This window comes from Anoplolepis gracilipes, chromosome 2, assembly GCF_047496725.1.
Source record: "Anoplolepis gracilipes chromosome 2, ASM4749672v1, whole genome shotgun sequence".
Taxonomy (NCBI): domain Eukaryota; kingdom Metazoa; phylum Arthropoda; class Insecta; order Hymenoptera; family Formicidae; genus Anoplolepis; species Anoplolepis gracilipes.
This window is the reverse complement of record NC_132971.1, coordinates 20,995,001-21,020,045: the sequence shown is the minus strand read 5'-3', so window position 1 is coordinate 21,020,045 and position 25,045 is coordinate 20,995,001. Positions and strand designations below refer to the sequence as shown.

General features: G+C 36.8%; 1 protein-coding gene across 22 annotated transcripts in view; it reads left to right on the top strand.

Annotated features, from left to right (window-relative positions):
- The window catches only part of Pmca (plasma membrane calcium-transporting ATPase 3), a 95,645-nt gene that overhangs the window by 45,363 nt on the left and 25,237 nt on the right, over positions 1-25,045 (top strand). For 8 of the 22 annotated variants that reach the window (XR_012048359.1, XR_012048357.1, XM_072909603.1 and 5 more), the window contains one exon: positions 1,058-1,190. Coding sequence is in view for 18 of the 22 variants with exons in the window: in XM_072909603.1 (XP_072765704.1) it covers positions 1,058-1,190 (133 nt within the window). In the remaining 4 variants the exon portion in view is untranslated. Of the gene's footprint in view, positions 1-1,057; positions 1,191-5,063; positions 5,133-8,465; positions 8,555-13,122; positions 21,767-23,353; positions 23,789-25,045 lie in introns of those variants that run through there. The other 14 variants (XM_072909476.1, XM_072909466.1, XM_072909523.1 and 11 more) reach the window with 7 other exon arrangements.

The following is a 25,045-nucleotide window of genomic DNA, read 5'->3' as shown; positions in this document are numbered from 1 at the left end:
TTGTGCTAATTGCAAACCCAATCTGACGCTGAAGGAAAAATGCATTTCGATGCAACGATTCTCGCTCATCTTACGTGCATATGTAATCTTGCATATCTTTTCTCCTCTCTCTCATTCTTCTTTCTATTTACTTTTCACCGCCTTCACTAACGGTTGTAACATAGAATGATGAAAAAAGCAGCAAAACTGGAAAAACATTTCGCACATCTAATCTAGCTTTACACGAACATTCTGTAGCAAATCATCTGAAATACACTTTCTTGCGATATTTCCCTCGTTTGTCATATATACAGATTATTCATTAATCAATTTAGACTCATTTTTAAAAACTGAAATAATTTTTCATTTATCTTCAGGAATTAATCAGATACTGGATCGATATGTTTTGTATTAAAAAAAAAAAAAAAAGTTAAATATTTCTTGTGCGATAAAATTATTCCTCGATTTTAAACTTTTGTCATGAAAAAAATCTACATAAATTAGCGAGAGAAAAGAAGATTATTATCTCTAAAATGCGATTTTTTAAAATTGTCCATAATTTCAGGTTTCTTGAAATTCTCTCTCTCTCTCTCTCTCTCTCTCTCCTATTATGAAAAAATTATTTCAGTTTATTTCGAACTTTATCGCGCGCACCCAACACTTTGTACCTTTTTTTCTATTTTTCTGCAACACTGTCAATCTTTGTCGAGTACCACATACTTTTTCATCACATTCACCCACGCTCTGCCATTTTTTTTTTTTTTTTTTTTTGCCACTGCTTAGCCTTATCACCATTACTGCTATTTTATTTCTCACATCATGCATTGCATTAGCGTATCACAGTAGATTAGGAATTCCGCTAAGGAGCGAGGGGAAAATGGAAAACGGTATTGGGTGACATGCAGTGCGCCGAGGGGAGAGCCGGCCGCAAAGAAACAAACTAAGAAAAAAAAAAGAAAAAAAAAAAAAAAGAGAAAATTAACAAACAGTAGGACAGCATTCTTTTCCATTGAGTTTTTTAACAGGAAGAAATCCATGAAGTGATGAAGAAATGGTTTGATGTTTTTTTCAAAAACAGATGGGGCCGCGGCCAGCCGGATGATATCGGCGCGATCAATCTAGGAGACGAGAAATTCGACCCAGACTCGGATAAAAAGCCGCGCGCAGGACAAATTCTATGGATCCGTGGTCTAACACGGCTACAGACACAGGTAACTATCCCTATCTCTCTCTTTCTCTCTCTCTCTTTCTCTCTGTCTTTCTTTCTCTCTATCTATCTCTCTCATTCTCTCATTATCTCATCACTCAACAAAAATCAATATTCTCTCAATTCCTCTATCACGAATACAGAAATGAAACCCAACAAACCGCCTCCGGATCCAACTTCCGGTTCAGGTGGCGAAACCACACACGGTTCTCTTTAACATTAAGACTTTTATAGGACTCTTTCTTCTTTTTCTTTTTTTTTCAAGCGCGCGTGCTACAACTTCAACGTTTATATCCAACGTTGAACGTATGCGCGCGTTTAATTATTATTATTACGTCTAACCACTCTAATTATATTATTACATATACTTATATTATTACGTTACAGAATTAAATCCGAAGCTACTGTTATATTACTATTATCATTACCATTATTATTATTATTACAATGACGACATAACACAACGAGACGAGCCGTTTCAGTTTTAATTAATGTTATATGTCTTGGTTTGCATTTTCATTTGAGTTCTACCGCGTAAAGAGAGCCGCGCGCGTTTTTCCACCGCACACCGACCGCAACGATCAAACCAATTCAAAACCGACGACCGTGCGATAAAAGTGTCTCAACAGACGACTAAAGTCGATAGACCCGATCGTTAACCGACGGCTCGAAAAAGAGCACGCGGCAAACGATCGCTGAAGGAAGAGCAAAGAGCCACCGCGAATTTTTCACACGACAACGAGACATTCGGTGCTCTCTCTCTCTCTTTCTCTCTCTCTCTCTCTCTCATTCTTTTTCTTTCTCTCTTTCTCTCTTTCAGAGACTCCAGACACCTGTGTCTTTACTCCAATTAGGTATCATATTCATGTACATAAACATATGTATATATATATAGACAGGCAAACTTAATCTTCACATATAAGTCTTCGTATCTAGATAAGACTAGGTCTAATCTCGATGAGGTCATTATCTCGGGTAGGTGCGAGATCAATCCGCGGTCATTGATTGATCGATCGGTCGATCAGCCGCACGAGATTAGGGTGATAGGACCGAACGGAGAGAAACGACAAACAAGAGACGAGATAATGTTATTAACGTAAAAACCTGAATAACTCGTATGACTCGACCAGTGTCACTGATCGCGCATGCACGACTCTTCGACGAGAACGACGCACTGATAGGATTGACGCACATACACACACACACACATATATATATATATATATATATATATATATATATATATACACCAACACACACATAGAAATTTGCCATAGTAGACGCACAGATTGATGCTTGCTCTCAGCCCGTATCCCCCCTTTACGCGACGAGTACCGCAGATGTGGGAGAGACAAGGGACAGTTGGGATCGGAACGTAAAATCTTTCGCCATGTAGTTATCACAAAGGATCAGCTGTGATCCTGAAATCCTCAAATAAATACATACAGAATGATCCAGCCACGAAACACATATGAAATTTATTCGAATATCTTTCTAAGATTCAAAGATACGAAAAAAAAAAAAAAAAAGGTTTTTCCTGCATTTTAAAATATTGAAGAATTTTATTCTAAACGTTTCTTCGTGTCTTTTCTAATCTAAGAAATGTATTCTCATGTGTTTTCTCATGGTGGTATTACGCTGTACAAGTGCATAGACAAAAAAAAAAGATTTAATAACGCAGATTCTAAAATCAATTTTCCATTTTGTGATTGATCTTTTTCATGTCCGTTTTGTCCCAACTTTTCCAAATGCTACACAGTGTTACACAGTCTCTCCCTCGTCCCTTTTTTTAAAGAAGATCGCGAGTGTCGTGACCAATATGTAGGGAGAACCAACCAGGCGTCACCGGTTTGAGTCGAGTCTCCTGATATTATGTACTTTCTGCGTCGACGAGCTTTCGACCTGAGCACGTATATTACATTGCGTACATATATTACATATATATATATATATATTTTTTTTTTATACGTTCATCTCTTTCCCGTACAGCTTGCATCCACAGTAGATTTCCACAGACAGCCAGAACCAACATAGCAATGGTCCACGCAGTCCTCAACCCCAATATATCTTTCTTTCTCACTCTTTCATTCTCTTTCTCTCTGTTTGTGTTTCTTCTCCCCTTCCCCCGCCCCCGATCACTCACATTTGGTCGCCCATTAGCCCTTTCGCCTTCTCACCCTTTCTTTAGCTGTCTATACCTTTCTAGTCCTCGTGAAATTACATGTCAGACGCTTTCATCCACCCACTCGAGGTTCTGCGGAACCCCAAAGCGTGCACACATCACTCTTGTCCGAGTTCAGTGATCGATGTCATGTTTCGCCGATCGACAAACTCGGATATTCTCTCCCGCAGGGATTTACCTTTTCAAACTGTTGCCGTGAAGTATACCCCGTTCGTGTGCACCCCGTTCTGGATATCCGCAAGTGACGTGAAAAGCAGGATGTTAAATCGATCTACGTATAGCTTACTTTGTACGTAGTAACTTTCTTCGCTAAACTTTCTCTCTCGCAGATATGTCTTTATACCGCTATATAACTTTCCTCACTCCATTGTTACAAACGAACCCGGTCTCTTGCGTAATGCATAACGACGCGCGGAAACTCGCGACTAAAGTAGGTAGTCATCCTTATGCATGTAGCATATAGCATATACATATAGCGTGTATCTAAATCCGCCTCTTACGGGACATGTAATTAGCCGGTAAAACGAACTTTGATTGTTACGCGTTTCAAGACCAAATAAAAGATTCATCTGCTCGCTATTGTCCTTAGCGGCCTTAGTTGCTGTCGTTCCTATCGATTTTACGTTCAAGCGGAAGTCTCTACTGTCTAAGTTAAAGTAGACGTTGCCGAGAGAACGACGTTTGTACAATACATGGATGGCATTATATATGATAATATTAATATTAGGCTATATAAATCGCTATATTACAGGTATTATATAAATTACATGCATTTATTTTTTGCGTAATTAAAAACATAAATATATCATTTGCGACGATAAAATCACGAAACGACCATGTCAATCGGCGATCGCAATCTCAACTACTATATAGGATTATTAGTATATATTCCAGGGTTCATGATTGTGGTCCGTTTCTCGTCGAAGAATCCTTAAAACATCTGATAACACTCTGTACGATGATTGCGCAGTGAAGTAGTAATTTTGTAGTAATGTCAAATATTTATTTATCTATCTGTCTATCTATCTATATCTATTTATCTATTTATCTATCTATCTATATCTATTTATCTGTCTGTCTATCACTTTGACGGCTCGGGCTGTAGCGCGACAAAGATAACGACATCGCTGGTCCGTTGCAGCTGTTGCAGCCGATAAAAAAAAAATAAAAAAAAAAAGAAGAATAAAAAACGAATGCACGAATTGCACACAACGTTTGAGTAAAAATTAAAAATTCCAGTCTAGCTAGAGAGAACGCGCGACGACACGTGTTATTTCCCTTCTCTTTCTCTCTCTCTTTGTCTCTGTCTCTCTACCAATTTTTCTACCACTCTATATATAAATATATATAGAGTGGTATATATATATATATATATAGCTACACTTCATACTCTCTATTGTCTTTATATATTCTCTTTCTCTTATTTTCTCTGTAACCTCGTCTGTTTCGCACAGTCAACGGTCAATAAGTGTTCAATATCACGAGAAGCACACAGTTAACGTGAACGATTTAATAAGACATAAAAAAAAAAAAAAAAAAAAAAAAAAGAAAAAAAATAAAATAAAACAGAAATTGAACAAACAATTAAGAAAAAAAGACAGAAAAAAAAGTGATAAGACGACAAAAAGAAAATACAATACATGGAATGTCACGTGAAGCTAATGATGTAAAACTGGATGTGTCACCTACTTTCAGACGAGCAATAGAACTCTGGTGCAGAATGTATCTGTGACAGGCAGATCCCCTTCTCAGGATTACTACATGGTTAGTCCGCAAGTCCACTATCATCCGCAAGTTTGATCATTGTTTGACCGTGTTATAAATAATAATCTGATTAACCGTTTCTCTCTATATTTATCTATACGTATATATTTTTATCAATTTTTTTTCCTCTGATATATATTCTGATTTTTTTTGCGACACTTCTCACTTTGATCGATATGTATAATATGTATTATGATTTTCCTATAAGCAAACCTTTTCAGTTTGCCTTTTGTGTTCTCTATCTCTGTCTATCTTTCTTTCTCTCTTTCTCTCTCTCTCTCTCTCTCTCTCTCTCTCTCTCTCTATCTCTCTTCTACTACTTACTGCTACTACTATTACTACTTATCTGTCTTTCTACACACGTCTCACAATGTCTGCATTTTGTTTAACAAGTAAGTGCTTGCGGACTGCGAGTCTCGATTAATATTTTTCGCCCGTGTGCTTATTATATATATATATTTATATATTATTAGTACATGCGACACACCCATTTTTTGTGGTTGATTTTAAATTATTCTCCACAAATTGAAAAAAAAAAAAAAAAAAGCAAAAACCAGCAGCCAGTGTATATACAATATATATATATAAAAATCTGTGTGTGTGTGTATATATATATATATATATATATATATATATATATTGGCGTTGAGCAATTTGCATCGCCTTTGCGGCAGCTAACAATAATGCTCCTGTTTTTTTTTTTTTTTTTTTTTTTTTTTTTTAATCTTTTTTCACTACTACACCTGTCTCTCTGTGGATCCTGTGTCGCGGGATACGATCGCGCGTATCCGATCGTGTATATCTTGCTTCTCCCGGTGTCACAATTCGTCCTCTGTGTCTCTGTCAAAAGCGAGAACGCTTAATACATATAATGGGGCGCATGTTTGATAAATAATACTACACGCTCCGATTCACGCGTGACAACGAAACAGCCAACCACCCCACGTGGATTGGGCCACACGCTATCGTTGTTGTTGTCGCAGCCCGCGAGAGACACATTGATGGCTTTGATGGCGTTCAATGGACGTTATTACGATTACGACCGTTTTGGCTGCCGTCATACGCTTTTCTCTCTCGATTCTGTCTCTCTCTCTCTCTCTCTCTCTCTCTCTCTCTCTCTCTCTTTCCACCGTGTAACTTTACGTTCTTGCGTGTCTTTTCTATTTTATTTTTTTTTCTTTTCTCTCTCTTTCTTTCCTTCTTTCTCTTTCTTCTTTTTCTTTTCTTTCTTTCTTTTTTTTTTCTTTTCTCACTTTCCTCTCTAAGGTGTTGCATGTACGTGTATGTGTGCGTTTCGAAGACGCTCGTCAATAGACCGAACAGAGAGGTCGAGGACGAGGTCGCGCAGCTTTCGGAGTGACGTGATCAGAGATGTGTACGGCGCTAACTGCGGTGTGTGCTATCAGTTTCTCGACGCAGCGCTGTTCCCAGAAATGTTAGTTAAAATTGACTGAGGTCTCGGTGATTCCTTAGTCGAGTCTAGTCGCATAGTCGTAGGTATTTCGCTGCTTCTTACTTCTGGTTCTCTCGGGTCTTTCTGTGTCTTCGGGAGGAGACGCGGCGACTCAGTCTGGACCCCAGTTAACGTTAATTAACGTTCCAAGGAACGGCCCGCTAAACAATACACTAGCCTCTGTTAAACATTCGACAAGTCTTTTTAATTAATTAATTTTTTTTCTGGATCTATGTTTCGCTTTCTTGTGTGTGCGTGTGTGAGCATCATTTTTGTTTTCCTTTTTTTTTTTTTTTTCTTCATTTCCGGCGTACGACTCGCCCGGTCGGCCGGCTTTTTTTCTCCATCTAACTAATACACGCGCCGTGTATATCCGCTGCCTCTGTATCTCACTTTTTTTTTTCTTTATCCGTTTTTAATTATTGCAGTGTGAGCATTGCTGTGATGATTAACACGTGATGTACGATGTTATTACCGTACGTTGTATATCGATGTGTGCGCGCGTGTGACATGTGTGTATTTTATTATTGTGCGTTTCAACGTACAACACAGTGTGTATGTAATACCTATATGTATATTCATATATATATATATATATTGCATTGTGCGTTCTATATCGATGCGAGCGATAACGCATCGGGCACCGAAAAAACGCGACGATATTCGCGTAAAAATTTTTTTCCCGTATAGGCACGCAAAAAAAAAAAAAAAAAAAAAAAAAAAGAAAAAGAAAACGCGCTCGATCGCGTTGTTCCCTCGCGGTTATGTATTTTCAAATTTAGCATATTTTCGACCGTCGAGTCTCACACAGTTTTCTCCCCCATACATTTTTTTTCCAGACTTTTACGTCGGACTTTTTTTTCCCCGCTATTCGAATAGCGATGAAACGCGTCAGTCAACCTTATCGATGACACCTATTATCTGTCCCTCAAAATTTAAAACAGCACTCGATTCCATTTGATTCTCTCTTTCTCTCTCTTTTTCTCTGTCTCTCTGTCTTTTCGATTATTTGAACGACTGGAGTCAATAGTCAACACGAATCTTGGGGTCTCTTCTCGATTAGAGTGTCGCTTGACAGCTGTAAAATCAAATAAAAATTCACTAAGGAGATGTCAGAATATCTGCAAGTCCGTTTACATTTCTACCTGTGATATTGTTTTATTATTTGAAAAGAAAATAAAGGGATATAGCGTTTGACAATCATTAATCTCTTGAATATATAAAAAAAATCAGCAACCATTGGAAAAATGTGGATTTTAATTTTTTCATTTTGTCCATTCCGTCAGAAATAACGTCTGATCAAATGACAACCAAGTGACAACTTGACGATCTAAAAACATTAGTTAATTTTGTGTAAAAAAAAATTTAAATTATTTCTACAACGCGACACTCGAATCGTGACAATGAAACGTGCACCTCTTTGTGTTTCACGACTTCAGTCGTGCTCCTCTTTTAATCTCTCGCAAAATTGTTCTCTCTCTCTCTCTCTCTCTCTCTCTATTTTTCTTGTTAGAGAGAGAGAAGTCGCCCCTGCTTTTTATACCAGGAGGCTTGCGGTGTGAAAAAAAAGAAACGTGAAAAAACGAGAGAGATTTGCGCGCCACGTGTCAATTCATCCATCGGCACGAGGGACGAAACGGGACGGGGGAGGGGGGAGAAAATATATTTTTTCTACCTAGACACACCTATATAGATATACACTCTAGGGACGAAAATGGAGAAAAAAAAAAAACGCGCGGAGGGGAACCCTTAAGCGAACGCCGATGCAATCCGCGGCAGAAAGAGTCGCGCGTGCTAAAAATGAAACGTAGTGGTATGATTAGCGAAGGTGGAAGAAAAGCGAGAAACGAGACTGATGGTTATAATTTGTGGTTTGTTAGCCAGCGGAACCCATTCGAGAGACTGAGGTATAAGGGGGCGGCAGATTCTTTTGCCCGCCGCCACACTTATCCTGTCGGAGTACAAACAAGTACGTAGCTCATGTAGATGAACGCCTGCCGTATAATACGTTGTTATAATCATCAAAACCCGCCAGTACGCGTGTTGTACCGCATATATTACATATTACCTTACTATATATCGTCATACACGACGGATCGTCGACGTGCGTAACACGTGCGCGTGCACGATGGAATGTCTCGCCGTTTCTTGGTCTCTCTCTCTCTCTCTCTCTCTCTCTCTCTCTCTCTCTCTCTCTCTCTCTCTCTCTCTCTCTCTCTCTCTCTCTCTTTCTCTCTATCTTTTTTCTCACTCTCTCTCTCTCTCTCTCTCTCTCTCTCTCTCTCTCTCTCTCTCCCTTTATCTTGTTGAATTTTTACCATGATTTCGTCGAGTTCAGATTCTTGTGCCATAAACGCGCAGAAATATGATCTCTACGTCTATTTGCGATACACATACACACGCACATATACAATGAAATATTTTATTATTATAATATTAAATTTATAATATAAAATATTTCATTTTATTTTATTTTATTTTTAAACTGACGACGTAAAGTAATTTTTTCTGCGCGTTTGTGACATCGAAAGTTGAACCTTTCGAGTTTCTAATTCTTTTTCACGATCTCCAACTTGGATCGCTCTAGATCGATCCTCGTAAATGGAGACTCTCTCTATACTCGACGAGGATTTTGATAACGATTACAATGACGACGACGAGTATCGTCGTGAAGACGATATGTGGACGCTCTCTCGTCTTCCCGAGAAGCGTTTCGGTGCGATGTCACGGCGGCGACGATTCGAGATATGCACGGATATGATTACATTGAACGAAGTGTCACACTAATATGTTTTTCTTTGTGTAGCGGGGGGGTGTGGGTTGCGGTCGGTGGACCCTCCCCCGTCCGTCGGGGTCGGGGGCCGCGATATTGCCCGGCAGATCCACCGGCCCACCCGCGCTTTCTGTTTCTCAGTAGTATAGTCTGAGTGTGCTGTGTGTGTTTCCGTATATCCATCGTCGTTGCCTCCTCCCCAACCCCTCCCCCTCCCCTCGCGTGTAAACCTCGACGCAATCTGTTTGCGTCGATTTTTGCAGAACTTCTTTAAAGTGTCGCTCGCGTACACTTTTTTCCTTCTAACTGACGTAATTTTTTTTTTTTTTTTTTTTTTTTTTTTTTAATAATACCGTTTTCGTTTTTGTTCATTAGTTTGATGGATAAAGAAAGATCGCTGGAGCTTCATCAGCGACACTAAAAAAGAGTTTGGTTTTTCATCCCCGAAAAGAAATAAAAACCCTCCAAGATACCGCTTTCTCCGCTACCACCACTATCGATTATATCCTTTTCCTTCGTGCTAGGGACCGCTTGCGCGTCGATTTTCACTTCTTTTTAGGTCAGAGATCAATGTTGTAGGAATCCTCGAGGATTGAGGTAACGTGTCAGTCGTAGATCTCGATGGTGTTGCTTTGTTATGATGATGTAGGAGGAAGGGTTGCGAACTTGAATGAAGTAGCATTGCTGCATCGTGCGCACTTCTTCCTTCTTTCTCTTACATATCGGCGGCACCCTAATCCTAAATCCGTTTCTACAGACACGAGAGTAAATGGATTAATCAAAGACCGAATCGTGCGAACGGATCTCTTTGAGAAGAAGTCTCGTTTCGTGGAAGCTTCAATTAAATTCGCATCCATTAATGAGATTGGTCAGAATCTAACTCTTTGTACGCGTTTATTTATTTATTTATTTATTACTCGAAATTTTTATTTCTCGCGTACAAGACTTTTTCTAAAGTAATCGGCGAATTTAACTTAACGCGTGCCTCCTCCGAGTCTTCTAAGGATGTCTGCTTAATTCTCACTCGCGGTCGCTCTCGATTCAATAAAACTCAACATCTCGCGGTCTGTCGTCCGGAGCCTCTCGCAAGTGACAGAGTTTGGCGAGCGGACATCGACAGGAGATGATTCTTTCGTGGCTTGTACAATTGTGTAATCATTTATTGCGATTATTTATATTAAAATAAATGGATAATAATTTTGTGTGAAAAAAAAGATATTTATTGACAAAGACAAAATATAGGAAAATGTTTGGAATTGTACTTAGCCACGAAAGAGGACATTCATCGTTGTACCCCATGGATTTTTGAGCCCTTTTCTATTCCCGTCACTGTTAGTACGTGTGTGTGCGTGTGCGTGTGTGTGTGCGTGTGCGTGTATGTGTGTATGCACGGTTGGCCAATTTATGCATCGACCTTATTTTCTGTTTGCCCGAGGTCTAACACCGCCATTGTTTCGTACCGAGTGCCAATTAGAGGATTTAACACGTTACATCACTGTAATTTGTGTTGTTGTGAAAAAGGAAAAAAATTAATAATAATAATAAACGTATCTCGTCGATGGAGCAAACGTTTACGCGACTGTCGGCATGCATTATTCGTAATTATTATTATCGCGACAGCGATAAAGAAAGAGAACTTTTTAATATAATTCCGATATGGGAAAAGTCAGAGCCAGATGGAAATTGCCGATTCGATTCGAAGGAAAAGAAGAGCGATCGCTGAAAATTTATTCTCTAAAATGATATGTTTCTCCCTTATCTTGATTTATCATCTCTCCACTGGAATGGAATCTTGAATTTCTCAATTCTATTTCTCTCTGATCTGACTTTGACTGCAATTTCTCTCTGCGGGCACTCGCAAATATTATACATATTAAAACGCAAACTATCGCGAAAACGACGAGAGACTGTTTCAATCTATTCTGAATCGTCTCTACATATGAATATTATTATCTAGCAACAGAACATGTCTGATCACAGCGTATGTGAGACTTGTTATATAGTTACAGTAGAGGAACGTTAAATGTTGAAAAACCAAAACACGTTGTGTGTCTAAAACTAACTACACGCGTGAAACTATCACTAGGAGGATTATATTGTACTTAGGAGAAGCAACTGTGATCCACCCTGTCTCTCTCTGTGTCACGAACGTGTACCGTATCGTATATTTCCATTTTAGAGCTCCTTCGCTTTACTTACTATTATACTCGTACTACACCAACATTACCAATCACACTATATCTGTCTCTGTCTCTGAAACTTCTGTGTCTTACCCCTTATTATACTCTGTTGACACTCCAAGCCGTAGAGGAGCGGTTACAAGCGTGCGAATGCTTCGGCAGACTCGCTCGCGAACGGTTCAGGACTGTTGCGGACCATTCCTAATTGGGTAACTATTGCGAATTTCGTTTGAACACGCGATTGACATCCCCGCAGTCGTGAATTCCTGTTCGTTTTTTCTTGACGCAAAAATTAATCAATAAGGCAATCACTAATGAGGGGTAGTCGAGCCAGCATGTTTTATAAAAAAAGTCTTTTTGTCAACTGCATTTATTAATTATTTAGACAAATTATTAATATTGTACAAATTATTAAGATATTAAAAAGCCATTAACATTTTTTTAATTAAATGAAATGTAACTTGATACGAGCTTTTTTGATAAAATAGAAAGGGATTCTAACAGATTTGCATTTTGCGAAAAATTTAAAAGATTTTTAAGTTAATTTTGTCATTTTATTTTAATATTAATTAAAATTGTATATTTTTCGACTAATATTACAATAAGTCGGATCAAAGTGATTCACGTAACAACATTTTTTATTCGAATATGATTTTTTATGTGATTTTATTATTTCGTTTCCCGTAAGATCATCAACATGAGTCGATGAAATTAAAATCTGGTTCAAAAACTAATTTATTAAAACTTTAATTAACGTTGATCGATATCGTTGAAATCAAATATCGGATTGTTAAGTTTCGTTTGCCGCTGCTACTATTGCATATATCTAGATAGTTGCTATGACCTACTCCTCGTTTGCGATTTCCCTCTCAAGCCAACCTTAGATCGCAAGAAATAATGCTCGTTATTAGCGTTCTTAACACCTTCGTTCAAGAAGGGACGAAGGAAGGCTGTCTCGTCTGCGAGGACGTCCGCGCGTCGTCCACGTTCGATCGTGTTGGTCCTCGATTCGATGATCACTCCATCACGAACCCCAAATGAAGCGGTGTAGGTAGGTACGCATAAAAGTGAAGTAGATTGTGCGCATGCGATGCCGGTAATCGAGTTCGTATTTCTAGTTTGCATTACACGATAGTAGCCGGTGATACAGCGAGATCGTTGGAGGAAATCGAAAGAAATCATTACAACATATCTTATATATTCCCCCGGTACATTAAATCGATCCGGTTCTATTTAGCTCACGAATTCGGGTGAAATGCAACCAAGTCGACAAGCGAAGAAACTGTGACTCACGTCACAGACGTAAAAAAATTAAAGTAAGAAAAAAAAATATATATATAAAAATAAGTAAAAAAAAAAAAAAAACGCATCTATATATCCATAAAAACACAACAGCTACAAGAACAACGACAAGACCAGAACGTCGACACTCGGGGGACACTGAATAAAGAAAAGGGGGACACACCATATTATAACACACCTCTGCGCGAAAAAGAAAAAAAAAAAAACGAATATACGGCGTGCTTGTGTGTTGCTGGCTTGCCTCCTCGCTTCCTGATAGAACGTCCTTCCCTGTTTTTGCAGCTTCGAGTAATCAGAGCGTTCAAGTCGACTCTGGAAGATCTGGAGGAGCGTCGCTCTGTCCATAGTTTACACAGCTTACACAGTATGCGCAGTTCACGCAGCCACACCGGGCCCCGACCACTCTCTGACTTCACATACATTGACGAAGACCCGACAAACAACACCACCACCACCACCGCGCAGAACGCTGCCTACAAGTCCTCTAATAGGAGTGCCGAGCCGATGATGAGTCAGGATTACGAGACAAACTACAGAGGATCCTCCAGGATGCAACAGTCCCTCAACAGCCCCGCCTCGCCGTTGTTGCTGACTGTGACCGGGCCGACCAACGCGTACAATCATTATTACACCACTACCAATACCATCACCGATAACAGATCCCCCACTAGTAACGCCCTCAATCAGCCCCTGAGCCCCAACCATATGGCGCAGACGAGCAGCAATAGAGACAACACCGGGAATTCCTTGCTTCTGAGCTCCAACAACTTGGTCCTACCGGAACTGACCAAACTCGTGCACGAGACCAGCATTTAAAGACTCTTTTCTCTCTTCTCTCTACATATCATTCCATTCCCCTCCATCTCTTTCCATCTTTTTTTTTTTTTTTTTTTTTTGCTATCAGTCATACCTTTATCATTTATGACTCAATCAAAGTTTAATCATTTTACTTTCTCTCTTCTCGTTTCAAATTTGTTTGTCCATCTGTCCTTCAGTTTGATGTCCCTTTGTCACTTTTTTCCTCTACTGAGTAGAGGGACTTGTATATATATTCCTCCTGCGGTCTCATATGCACCGTGGGATCTCACTCGAGATCCTGCAATCTTGTTTCGCTCATTCCGAAGCGAAGAAGAATATAATGCGTTTACGCGTTTATCCTTTACCGCTCCCTTTCTTCTTTTGGGATCAATACTATCCGTCTCTATATCCAACACTTTTTCCCAAGGATGTACTTACCGCATATTTTGCTCGTACCGGCCGAATTTATTATTCCCTCAAGTACCTTCTTTTTCCTCTGTCTCTCTCTCTCTCTCTTTCCTCCGCCTCTCTGCCGAAAACTTTTTACCACTCGCTCAACGAGGACGGCGGATCTGATCTGATCTCAAAGAAATCGCAGCGCGCCGATTTAAGATACGCCTAAACATACACATGAACAAGGCAATATTCGCAAATCGCGAGCTGCTGCTTAAATAAAACCGTAGGTTACGGTGTACTTAACACGCGCGACGTATCGTTGGGGTGGGATGGAAGGCGAGGAAGAGGAGGGACGGTTGCGAAGAGACGGGGAAATTCTGCTCCGCAAAGTATCGCGAACGTTCTTCGTGCATGGGCTATACACTGTCGAATATGATATATATATACAGGGGTCCCGCTTTTTCCAGGGGTATCGCTTCTTACCCGTAACCGACTGGTGTATACCGAGGTGAAAGTACTATTTTCGCCTTTTAGGCTAACTTTAGGATTCTGGAGTTTATTGCACGACGATATGAGTTGCAACGCAACCACGCGTAAAAAAATAAATAAATATCTAACGAGGTATTATTGTGTTGCACAGTCTGCTAAAACGATGTTTTCTAATATTTTTTAAAGTAATTAACGTTATTCAATTATGTCGTTGATGTTTGAGACTTACATTCGATGTCACTGACTTAACACACATATTTTAATTAATATATTAAGTAGCTCATTAATTTTTAAGAGAATATTATTACGGAATGTTTGCCAAGAGTTTATTGAGATTTTCCACGTTTCGTTAAAGTTGTTGCAAAGCCCGTATATATATATATATTTAAATGCAAAATCTGATATTAATTAAACGATCAAATTTATTATTTCCAAAGAATGATGATTGCACGCCAATATTCGTACATGAAAATAGTATTTTATCCATATACTTGATAAATGAAGACGCTTAAGTGCTTGTTCGCTTATCAATTAACCTCGTATATATGATAGTTTACTTATATATTTACCTACTTACTTATATATCTACTTATTTATTTATTTATCTGACCAATAATTGGTGATGACAAATAATTTTAAATTAATGCTAACCCTAACTCTTTGTTTATACTTTTTACATAACTAAATTCTGGAAAATGATAGGAGCGAATTATAAAACAGGTTATAATTTTTTTAATAATTTTAATTAGACGTTTAAAATTATTGTCGAAACATTGTGAGAGATAAAATAATTTTTTACAAATTTTTATTTTTTTTTTTTTTTCGCTCTCCGCCAGTGTTGCAGTTTTGGAGAAAAAATATCCGAAATTAGTTTGTAAAGAGTATTTCTTTTTTCACTTTTTATGAGTGTTCGCCAATTTGACGGTCAGTAAAATAATCACCCTCGTTTGCTTGCCTGTTTGGTATTGGATGTGAATGTGTCCGTTCGCGCGATATAACTGATGATGATCCGACTCGAGTCGTCGAGGATGACGCTGACGTCATCTCAGACGACAATCTACCTCGACTGAGATAAAAAGTCCTCGCGAACTAATACTTGTAACTGCTTTTCGCAAGTACGACTAACAAAAGAAACGACCTTCCATCCCTGTCCGGGGGATAAAAAAGACGCGCGTTTCGGCGCCGCTCGAGCGAGAGTACCGCTCGATCGCGATCGACAATCCGAAAGAGATCTATTTATTACGAATCTTCCTACACGCACCGCGACGAGAAACATCTTTCCCGTCTCGGAGCTGAATGTACTTACACATATACTCTCCACCACTATGCCTCGGTCTCTTCTATTCTCATGTCGACTTTATCGTCGTTCTTGTGAGCGGGCTCAGTTCTACGGTATCTGAAAGTATTACGAAATATTTAATTCTGAGACTGACAATGAAATTGAATAGGAAGCGTGCGAAATCGTTCCTTATAAGTTTTCATACAACACGTTATCTAATTAATTACAATTATATATACAATAATATACATAATCAATTAAAATATACATATTTATTTTTTTGACAAATTTTCCTTCCATTTTTTTCTTTCGTCTAAATATACAAATTTCAAACATTATACAGCCATTGACAAGATTATTAGGCACCTTTAAATTTCTTATTTTGTTAATAGAGAGTATATAAATACTAAAAAGACTAAAAAAATTATCGATAGTACTTTAAAGCTGAAATTTCAAGCTTTAAAATGTTTTTTTTTTTTTAATTTTTCGCCCAGTATCGATAACATGTCTGAAAAATACAGATTTAGTTTCAAAATTATGTGCTGATAACGCATTAAAGTTGTTATGGGTAATTAAAAAAATTTTTGTATTTTCCTTGCTTTAAAAAAAGAACATTGTTTTGTTTCTTAAAATTTTATTGTATTTTTGACACTCTGCAACTCGATAACAAAATTTCTCTCGATAAATCGAAGTCAAGTTCCATAAACTACAACATTTTGCCTACAAAATGCTTTTTTTAAAACTTTCCTGCAATTTTTTTTGGCCGAAATATATAATTTTGAAACTAAATCTATATTTTTCAGACATGTTGTCGATACTGGGCGAAAAATTAAAAAAAAAAAAAACATTTTAAAGCTTGAAATTACAGCTTTAAAGTGCTATCGATAGTTTTTTAAATCTTTTTAGTATTTACAAAATAAGAAATACGGAAAATTTAAGGGTGCCTAATAATTTTGTCAATGGCTGTATATATACATATGTACAACATATTTCAAAATTTATAATATGCCAATTGTATTGAGAAAAGAAAAGAAAAGAAAGTTCTCAAAATGTGATGAGAATAATTTAAAAGACGTGTTCTTGCTAATTCTTGCTTTGATATTATACATTAAGAACAAGAAATGATATCTATTTACATGGGACCAAAAAAAAAAAAGAAAAAAAGAAAAAAAGATTACTTTATAATAGTTCTGACCCCGATCACGAATCCTTCGCCTCGAATCCCCTCTTCTCGACATATCTTCCCTAATTTTGCGATTACCCTCAAGTATATCATTCATCTCTCTATCTCTTTCTCTCTTTCTATTGTCTCTGTATCTCGTCTTGCCTACCTCAAGGAAATCGAATTCTGCCAGCGATCCTGACGGATAGGATCCGATCTCTCTTATCTCTCTTTACCTCTCTCTTTCTCTATATCTCTCGACTGCTCGAGACGAAATCGCGGGGGCTCAGAGTGTTGGAAAAAACGTCGTCCGATAGAGAAATCCCGTCCCCACTTTTTTGTTCGAGTGTGAAACAGAAAAGAAGAAATAAGACAAAAAGAGAGAAAACGTCTGTCTGAATATTCTACCGACGAGGAAGGAAATTAATAATTGTGACCGCGAACTATATATATATATATATATATATATATATATATATATATATATATATATATATATATAGGAGGGTTCGTTACCGATATTCTCCTTTGCCGAGCGACAGCGTCGGGTGTGTGATCGAGCGGCGAATTAATTTACGCAGCGACGATGTCGTTACGGACAGAGAGACGGAGGAGCACTCGCTCTCGATATTGTATAATGTAAGTTTTATTCAATTTTTACATACACACATAAACACACACACACACACACACACACTCTGTCTCTATCTCTCTTTCTCTCTCTCCCTTGTTACTTCTCGCTTTTATTTATAAATCTTGTAAGAATAAAAATTTAGGGACCGCGAATTTGCGCTTTTTCTAAGGAGCGCGTCGACGGCATTTCAGGGAATCGTCAACGCGATTTGAATTCATCGCCCGCGGAATTGAAACCGACGTGAAATTCCGAGATAAAGAAATCCCGATGGTGCTTAACGTATCTTTTCTCTCGTCCCCCATTCGCGACGTGATATTCGAGATGTGTGTTTTTTCTTTCCGCGTCGAGAAAAACTCTTAACTCTTGGTCGGAAATGATGTCGATTTCAATTCCCGGTGGTACTTTTTTTTTTTTCCTCACGCTTCATGTTTCTCGCGTAGAGGAAATCGCTCGTCGCCTATGGATGAAGAAATGTACTTAATCGTCGGATCTCGTTATCTTCTCTCCTTGGTCTATTTATCCTTTTGTCGTTCTTTCTCGCTGATTCAAAGTGACTCGAGAGACGGAAAAACTTATTTTACAAGGATAATCGGGATAAGAGTTTACGACGTTTGAACAATTGTCGTAACGATGCAAGACATTTTGCGTTGTTGTAATTTTTGCGAAAGTAATGGTAGTGTATTAAAAATTTTCAATTTAATATTTATTATACTAAATTATTAAGAAAAGATGATTTTATCGTTAGAAATTATATACAGGGTTTTCGAAAAGTCCGGAAACGGTCGAATATCTCCAAAAAAAAGCATTTTAGAGAGAAATGTTTCAAATAAAAGTGCTTTGGCTCGAAAAGCGCCATAAAATGGTGCCATTGGTTTGACCTTGGATAGTCGTTTGAAAGTTACATGAAGGTCACCTTGAATTTCTTAAATGGAACACCCTATATACTTTTGCATATTCTTGTAGCTTACCTCGAGAGCTTTCCAAAACACTATAATGAAACTTCTTTTGATTAAGTACTTTTCGAGTTATGAGGCTTGAAGGTTCCAATATTTTGACATCAAATGCGAAATATCTCGTAAAATATTAATTTTTCGATTTTTTTTATAGAAACAACCATATATTTTCTTTATGATTATTATTGCGTGCTAAAAAGTATTAAAATAAAATAATCAAAAAATTAATATTTTACGAGATATTTCGTATTTGATGTGAAAATATTGAAACTTTCAAGCCTTATCTCGAAAAATACTTAATGAAAAAATATTTTATTATAGTGTTTTGGAAAGCTCTCGAGGTAAGCTACAAAAATATGCAAAAATATATAGGATGTTCTATTTAAGAAATTCAAGATGACCTTCATATAATCCACGGTCAAACCAATGGCACCATTTTATGGCGCTTTTCGAACCAAACAACTTTTATTTGAAACATTTTTCTCTAAAATGCCTTATTTTCGCGATATTTGACCGTTTCTGAACTTTTCGAAAACCCTGTATAACGCGATTAATATCAATTACTTCGATCGTCCCTTCCTCTCACTTTTTCCCGCTTTTCGTTTCAAGATCGACGAGATACGCGAAAGCGAAACTCGATCGCTGAAAGATGGAATATGTAACCGAGAATCGTTTTTTTTTTTTTTTCTTCCTTTTCTTTTCTCTTGTTCTCTTTTTTTTTAATTATAGTTATTTAATTATATATCGTACCGAGATAACTTTTTCGACTAATTATCATTGATTTTTAAATGTGTCTGCTACTGCCAGCGTGTTGAAAACACGTGGAGAAAAATAAAATAAAAATACAAAAGATACACAGTACAGAACTAGAAAGAGCTGTGAAAACTTAGTCGTTAGGTCTTCTCCTGGTTGCGACGTTTTTAGCTGCCATCTTAAAATAACGCGACGTAAGGGCCCCCGTTGAACGGACGAGTTTTGATCGGATATTTTCACGTGAGATTGAAGATTTAAGCACTACGCACCGTATAGTACAAATAATATACACGAGCTATAATTGTACTAAATTTTGAAATAATCAGAGTTAATAAGAAGATAATGAGAGTCGTGAAAATTGAACAAAAAAAATCACCTATTAAGTCTCTGAATTCCATGATGATGTAATTACATATATAGATGATATAACGTAATTCTTATTAATAAAAGATATACGCACGGTTTATATGGAAATAATCTGTGGTTACGGAAACTTTTAATACATCATAAACCGTCAATTCTTACAACTTGAGACCGCTTGCCTTTTAAACTGTACTTTGTAGGTCCTCTATTCTCAAGGAAGAAAATACAGTCATTCTATGTAGAACATGTGTGAGAGAGATTCAAACTTAGAGGAAAAGATTCCATTTAAGTTGTCGAAACTCGTGGGATTGTAACCGAAGGAAATGAAGACGAGGTGATCTTCTTGAACTTAACATTTTCGAACTTTGAAAACAATTTTCTCGGCGCATCGGCGGACGGTCCTTACGACGTGGATGATAACTCGAATCTTGACACTCCCCAATTACTTCAGTAGCATGAAGAATAGACTTCTATTCGCTCTAGCAGCCACATAAGATCCGTATTACATGTCTCGTACAATCGATTTGCCGCGCGCGTCAATTAATTGCTGCTTCACGTTGTCATCTCGAAAGCGCCTCGATATCAATTCATTGCAGTTATTCCGTTAATTAATTCAACAGATTTTATACGACTGGAATTTCTTTCGCGAGACTTTCGTGGAAGCTTCAATTTTCATTTCGATTCAGACTTTCATACGATTTTCTTTAAATTAATTCTCTTTAAATATAATTTATTATTAATTGATATGCGATCAAATGAAAATAGGAGGAATGCTAAGAGGATTAAGAAATCGCGAGTACTAATTAATTAGTACAAGTTCGCTCACGGCAAATGTAATACGGGTCTCACGAGGTGCCTAAGCGCGCCCGCAAAGCGACGCGAGTCCGCGTACGTTCGAACGACATGTCGATCACTGCCCAGGTAGAAGAGAAAGTCACAATAACGTCAAAATCCATCAAAATGATTAAAAAATGATGGAAAAGTGAGTTTTTTTTTTGAAGTCATATTCTCGTCATTTTGACATTATTTTGACGTCATTTGACGCTATCGTGATTTTCTGTTCTACTTGGATGTACACTTCCGGCGAGATCTTTCCCGGCGGATCCCGATAATGACAATTTAGGCCGTTGCGATAATCAAGAATCTCATTCACAAACGGCGTCGCTTGTGCGCGAGTGCGTAATCCGTGCGTAATCACGTTTCGCGGTGATATAAAGTATGATACGCGCGCGTCATGAAAACTTATTACGATAGCTGTGTACGCAAGCACGTGCCGAATCGCGATTTGTAGCAAACGAGAGAAGACATCCTGGTTTTTAATATCGACGCATAATATTAGTCTGTTACTGTGAGAAAAAAAAACTCTAAGAGAGCATATATATATAATATATATTATAATATATTATAAATATGTATAGTTGACTATCGATTTAATGATATGTGAATAGGGAATATATATATATATATATATATTATTATTATTATTATTATTATTATTATTACTATTATTAATTATTATTATTATTGTTATTATATAAAATAAAGTTTAAGACACGTTAATCAAATAACAAGTCCGATAGAAGGAGATTCGCGGAGTGGGTGGTATCTTCGGATTTTCTCTTGTATGCTTGTTCGCTCTCTTATCCACCCCCTGCCATATATATATATACATATATGTATAATCCCCTTTCTCCTCCTTCGCTTTTCTATCTTGTGTATTTTCATTTACCACCCCCTCCGCTCCTAAAAGCAAACAAGGTACATCGAACCGTCGATGAATCGTGCGAATCGCTTTTAGCCTCTCCTGCGCGACGTTGATTGAGATGAAGTAGAAAGGTAGAAAAAGAAAAAAAAAAAAAAAGAAAAGAAAGACCAGATTTGAAGTGCGAAAACGATAGAAAATGGAAGAGAAGGGAAAGAGAAAACGAAAACGAAAACGTGTATGCGAGGCAGGGGACCGGAGGCCATGGGTCCCCCCCAAGATTCTTTTTCTCTCTCGACTCGTAATTAGGTATTCGCGAAAAAAAAGAAAAAGGAAAAAAAAAAAAACCAAAAGCTGCACAATGATCGACTTGGTCAATAAAGCGATACAAAATCTTTTCCACGCTTGGCTTGTTGCTGAATCAATCTTTCTATGTCTCTCTCTTTCTCTCTCTCTCTCTCTCTCTCTCTCTCTCTCTCTCTCTCTCTCTCTCTCTCTCTCTCTCTCTCTTTCTCTTTCTCTCTATCTCTCTATCTCTCTCTCTTTCTCTCTCACGATCCGGATTGGCTATCGAATCACAATCCTCTCTATTCTCTTTTTCCCCGCATCAAGCTACTGCTCGCAATCTTCCTCTTCGATCGTTCGAACACGTTTGGAAAACACTCTCGGACGACGCATGCTCCTTTTTTCTTCGACTTAAATCGCTTTCAGGCCAGCTATAGAAGATATGCTAATCGCGAGAAACTATAATGTATATATATATATATATATATATATATATATATCGCAATATATATATATATATCTATATATATTGCGATCGATTTATATATAGATCGCGAGAAGAATCTCGTCGGATAATTTAAGTTTCGTAGAGTGATTAATTTGGAAGAATAGGACACACCGTATATGATAGAAAGAGAATCTCTTGATGCGACGGCTACGACTGGCGATATATCGATCACCTTCGAGCCAGATTCTAGACTATGCGACCTGTATATTATTGATCGGTATTAGCGACATACATAGGTGAAACAACAGGACGTTGAAGTGGATTTTTCGATTAACCGACAGCGATCTCTACTTACTCTTTATAAATCCAGCAATATATCTCTACTAACTCTCTCCCAATCCACACTATGACTACTATACGCACATGATCTTCTCGATGATGCCTCTCATTGACGTGTCTGATGCACACTGACGGGTAATGACGGAGATGGTATCATCATTATGTAATTTACTATGACTTCGTTGCTTTCTACTATAAACTTGAAAGTGTTGGTCGAAATATAATGTCTGCAAATCGAAATCTGTCCACTCTTGATTATTTTTAATTTTTAATCTCATTGAGTTTTATAAAAAATAAATTTGCTTAAAAATCACTGAAATATTGTTACTCAAAGATATTGATTGAAAGTTTAATGAATCTGCGATGATTGCAATAATTATAATTTTGATAATTCTTGAGAGCAGTATAATTCCGATTGTTTGAATAAATAAATAAATAAATATTTAAGCGTGTTATTTGCGGAAGTCTCGAACGGAAATGATTTCATTTGCATTTTCATTGCATTTCGACGGGACGTCGATTGTTGCGATTTCTGTCAGTCGACGGATTTCGCGCGATGGAAATATTTGACGAATAAACTATCGACCTCATCTTCTTTACTTTGAACAACCACGCAACAACTAACTTTGTGCACATCTTTTCTCGTAATTCCATCTGCTCGCCGACTTATATATATATATATATATATATATATGTGTGTGTATATATATATATACATATACCGACTCTCTGTATATCTTTCTACGTCTTTGCGCTTGTCTGTCTGTATATTGATTCACTTTGGCACGGCACTCTCGCTCATACTTTGTCCCTTATCAGAGAGGCCGAATTGCACCGACGGTCTTAAAAAACTAATACTCCCGAGTTGATATCCCGACTGACGATTTTATTATAATTTTATTTAAATTACAGTTTTATTCGTGAAATCGTCAAGGGAAAAAGATGCAAAATCATTGTAGTATAATATTTATTGAGAGATTTGACGTTTTAATTATCTAAGAAAATAATTGTCATGTGCCAAAAATTTACAATAAAATTTAAATATATAAAATGTGATTATTTTAAATATATGTGAGAACAAAAATTTGTTGTCGAGAAATTGAGTTAAAGGGACTCAGGATCTTTTAAATGCGAAAAAACATTGATTCGATAATGTATATTTACTATAAGTTACTCGGTAAATATATAAGTGAATCTACTTGTCATTAATAATTTTATATGAATTTACAAAAAATATCTAATATAGAAATTAGGATAAAGGATAGATTAGGTAAAAATTTTGTTACAATTTGGCGGTTTTCGAGATGTGATGACTAGTTTTTTTTTTTTTCTTACAAAAATGAATTTCTTTACCGTGATTTTGATATTTCAACTCTCTAAAACGAAAGAAAAACTTATTTACAAAATCACAGTATTGAAATCAATTTTTAAAATTTTTGCTTTCTTCTAAATTTACTTTGGTAATTTTAAAAATTCTTTACATTTTTAAGTTTACTTTATAAAGAAACTTAATTATAAAAAATAAAAAAACTAATCTTCTTAATATCTATGTTTGTTTTTGAAAAATTAAAATTAAAAAATCAATTTTATTTGGTAATTTTAAAAGCCTTGAATCCCTTTAATAGTGAATAATTTGTTTAATCAGATACATTATTAATTATTGAGCAATGTGTGAATGCTACTAGTACGATACAGAATATTTCAATGGGATTTTTGAACGATATTGGTGCAATTGGCTCCAAATCAGCTTCCGGTCGAACGGATTCGAAGACGGCTCGGTTTACGGAAAAAAGAAGTAAAATGCCACACACACACACACTCAACATAATCTATAATACTCAGCAACCTAATTTACATTATATTGTATACTTCGTCAGAAAATTCAAAATTCGTGATTTGTAAAGAAAGAGATGTAGCGAAGATATCTCACTAAAACAATGTTTTCCCGAGTGGGAAGAGTCCTGAAGAAGACGCGAACACCATTATCAGATCCGATTACTCTCACAGTCACACTAATTACTTGCGCAAACATTAGCATTTCAATGAGATAAACCAATGAGAATGTGTCACCCTTAACCCTCAAGCTCGTGTTTTGCGTGGAAGATATTTTAGTTTGATCCTTAATTGGTACATGTATAGAAAATTGGAGCAAGAAATATAAAATGGTGAAAAATATATAGAATATACAAGATTATTGATATTTTTAGATTAAAAAGGACAAGAAAACCAATCTATATATTTTGAAACTTTTAGTCTTTCCCTTTAATAAAAGAATTAAACGAATATTTTTATTCGTAACTTAATTAATTTGAAAATTAATAATATTGTACTACATGCTCATAATTATTTTCATATTTTGTCATATTTATTATATTGCGAAAACTATATAATGCAATATATAATAAATATAATTCAATAGGATTTAATTTTGAAGGAATTTAATTTTAAAGCAATTTCATCTGACATGAAATCCCATTGTACCAGTTAAGTATTGAAATAACATGCATTCTTCATATCTGCTTATTAAATAACTCCACAGAAACTCCACAGAAAAAAAAAAAGAAAAATATCCAAAGTTTCTCTAGAGATTCTCTATTCGATAAT